At 50.3% G+C, this 2745-nt stretch overlaps 1 protein-coding gene across 1 annotated transcript; it reads right to left on the reverse strand.

Annotated features, from left to right (window-relative positions):
• LOC109728733 (BAG family molecular chaperone regulator 2-like) lies at positions 302-2538 on the reverse strand. The gene is made up of 4 exons (XM_020259239.1): positions 1888-2538; positions 1485-1741; positions 1235-1381; positions 302-1124 (listed from the first exon to the last, which is right to left on the reverse strand). The coding sequence occupies exons 1-4, from the start codon at positions 2147-2149 to the stop codon at positions 780-782; spliced, it is 1011 nt and encodes a 336-aa protein (XP_020114828.1). The 5' UTR covers positions 2150-2538; the 3' UTR covers positions 302-779.

The raw sequence follows: 2745 nt of genomic DNA on the forward strand, positions 1-2745 counted from the left end.
ATATATATATGATATTCCCTTCTCCACTAAAGCCCATGATCTCCAACCATGGTGCTGAACCTTCCAAAGTCCACCATCTCTCATTATTGATCATTTAGCCAAGGCCTCTCTCTCTCTCTCTCTCTCTCTCTCTCTCTCTCCCCCTTCAAATATTCTCATACTCATCAATGAAGAAAGGCATCTTTGGAGTTCCCAACCAAACCAACCAATAGATTTTCTAAATGCAGAAAAGCAAATTAAGATAAAAGGAAACGATGATGAGCTTAGAATAGTGACAACGAGGAGGAGAACAATTACAAGAAGCATTTAACTACCCACAATTTTTGGTTCTTTCGGCTCTAATTGCGTCTGGAATCGAGAGCCCTAAAACCTGACAAGGAGATAGCAATTCGGCGAGCCAAAACAAAGTCCTCATTCATGATACATTAATGTAATACAGTGTTGGGGGGGCATATGGTATTATATATTTGTCTCCAAATAGTAAATTGGTGAATTAGATCAATGAGACCACATTTATTCTTCACCATGGATCTTAATGAGGAGGAGGAGTAGTAATAATAATGGAACACAACCTCCGAAGCTTTCTCTTAGATATGCACACAAAAAGAATAGTAACAAGCAGAAGAAGAAGATGATGATGAGATGAGATGAGATGAGATGAGATGAACAAAATAAAAAAGAAGAGAACAAACGAAAAAAAAAAAAAAAGAAGAGAAATCAAACCCAATCATTGAAAGGAGAGAGCTGAGGGATGATAATGCTATACTCTTTTTAAGAATTTAGAATAGTTCCCAATTGTACCGCGGCGTGGGAGCCGCGGAGGCGGCGGCGGAGGCGGAGGAGGAGGAGGAGGAGGAGGTGGTGGAGGCGGCGGGAGTAGGGGTGGTGGAGGTGGCGGGAGAGGAGGTCGACGGCACTGCTCCCGAGAGCAAATCGAACGTCTCCCACCGCGTCGTCACCACCACCGGAGGCAGCGGCGCCGGTGCCTGGAACTCCCTCCTCTGCTGCGGCGGCTGCGGCGGCGCCGCCACTGCCTGTTTGTTGATGTGCCCGTTCGGCCTCGGCGTCGCATTCTTCACCTTGATTGCGTCCAGGGCTTCAACGTATCTCTGAACTCGCTTTACCTACAACAACAACGACGACGACGACGACCAGATCTTCACCGACGGATCGAATCTGTAGAAGGAACTACTACTACTACTAATTACGAATCGGCAAATCCAAATCTACGAACCTGGATTCGCCTCTGCGACTTCACGTCCCCCTCGGCGGTGATCGCGTCGAGCTTGACCAGCTCATTCATCAGCAATTCGGTGAGATTACTCACATCTTCCTCAACAACCTTTCCTCCCTTGTTTACGATCGTCTCCAACGCCGACACCTGCATCGCAACAACAACAATGTCAAGCTCAAGCTGCTGCTTCTATAGCGAGCAATGTAGGATTTGAGAGGGGGGGACGGGGGAGAGTGGGGGGGGTCCGAACCTTGGAGGCGAGCTTGTCGACGTCGAGGCTGATGCGGGAGATGGACTTTGCGGCGCGCTCCATCTTGTCGGTGCGGCGCAATTCGAGGAGGCGCTTCGCCTGCGCCGTGGGGTCCTCGAGGAGGGCGATCTTGGACCGGTCCTTGACGCCGCAGAGATCGAGGAACGCCTTCGAATCCCTCTCCTTGTCCTTGAACACCAGCTTCTGGTCGTCCGGGTGGAGCCCCGTCCGCGCCGCGAGCATCTTCTTGAGCTCCCCTGCGATCAAATCCCACACAAAGCCCATTCGATCATTTCGTCGAACACCTTGTAGTGCTGCTGCTGCTGCTGCTGCTGCTGCTGCTACTGCTAGGACTACGACTACTGCTATTACTACTAAAACCAGTACTAGTACTAGTACTCACCGAAGGAGGCTTGGGAGCTGATGTAGATCTCGTGGTAGACGCCGGCGTATTTGACCTTGACGCGGATGGTGGGGACGGGGGCGGCGCCGACGCCGGAATCGGGGTCGCGCTTCTGGACGAGCATACCGCCGGGGCGCACCTCCCACTTGTCCTCCTCCGCCGCCGCCGCCGCCGCGGCGCCGACGCCGTTCGCGGGCTTCGCCTCCTTCATCGGCGCAAATGCCGACGCCGTTGTCGCGCTCCTCGCCTTCGCTCGCATCATCTTCTTCGCCGTATCATCAATCAACAACGCCTCCCCCACATCTCCCTTCTCCTCGCACCAATTCGAGATCTACGGATCGATCTCGTCCGATTCCGCGGTCAAAACTCCTCAATTCCGAAGCCTCTCTCAGCGAGATTCGCGATCGAAGAAGAGATCGACGGCGAAGGAACCGCAGCAGGAGGAGGAGGAGGAGGAGGAGAAGGAGAGGGTGGATTCGATCCAACGAAATCCGCGTTCCACCACGCCCAATCTCTTCGTCTTCGTCGTCGTCGTCGTCGTCTTCGTTCCCTCCTCGATAAAACCCCCGCGGGAGACGAAGAAGCAGCCGCAGTAGAGAGAGAAACACCGCGATGTAGAGAGAGAGAGAGAGGCGAGGGATACAACTCACGGACAGCGCAATATATATATATATGTAAACAAATTAAAATCTAAAATTAAAAAAAATAAAAGGGAATAAAATATATATATATATATATAAAAATATATATATTATTATATATATTATATATATTAAAAAAATGGTGGGGTGATGTGCAAGTAATTGAGAATAACTTCGCGCTGTATATTAATATCACCCGAAAATTACTAAATTAACA

The sequence above is a fragment of the Ananas comosus genome, linkage group 24 (genome assembly GCF_001540865.1).
Source record: "Ananas comosus cultivar F153 linkage group 24, ASM154086v1, whole genome shotgun sequence".
Lineage (NCBI taxonomy): Eukaryota > Viridiplantae > Streptophyta > Magnoliopsida > Poales > Bromeliaceae > Ananas > Ananas comosus.

What these genes read in the sequence shown, in the direction of transcription:
- LOC109728733 (XM_020259239.1), bottom strand. Translation starts at nt 2,149, where the DNA reads ATGATGCGAGCGAAGGCGAGGAGCGCGACAACGGCGTCGGCATTTGCG. An exon ending in CAGCTCCCAAGCCTCCTTCG is followed by an intron (nt 1,742 to 1,887) that starts GTGAGTACTAGT and finishes ATTTGATCGCAG; the next exon opens with GGGAGCTCAAGAAGATGCTC. An exon ending in TCGACAAGCTCGCCTCCAAG is followed by an intron (nt 1,382 to 1,484) that starts GTTCGGACCCCC and finishes GTTGCGATGCAG; the next exon opens with GTGTCGGCGTTGGAGACGAT.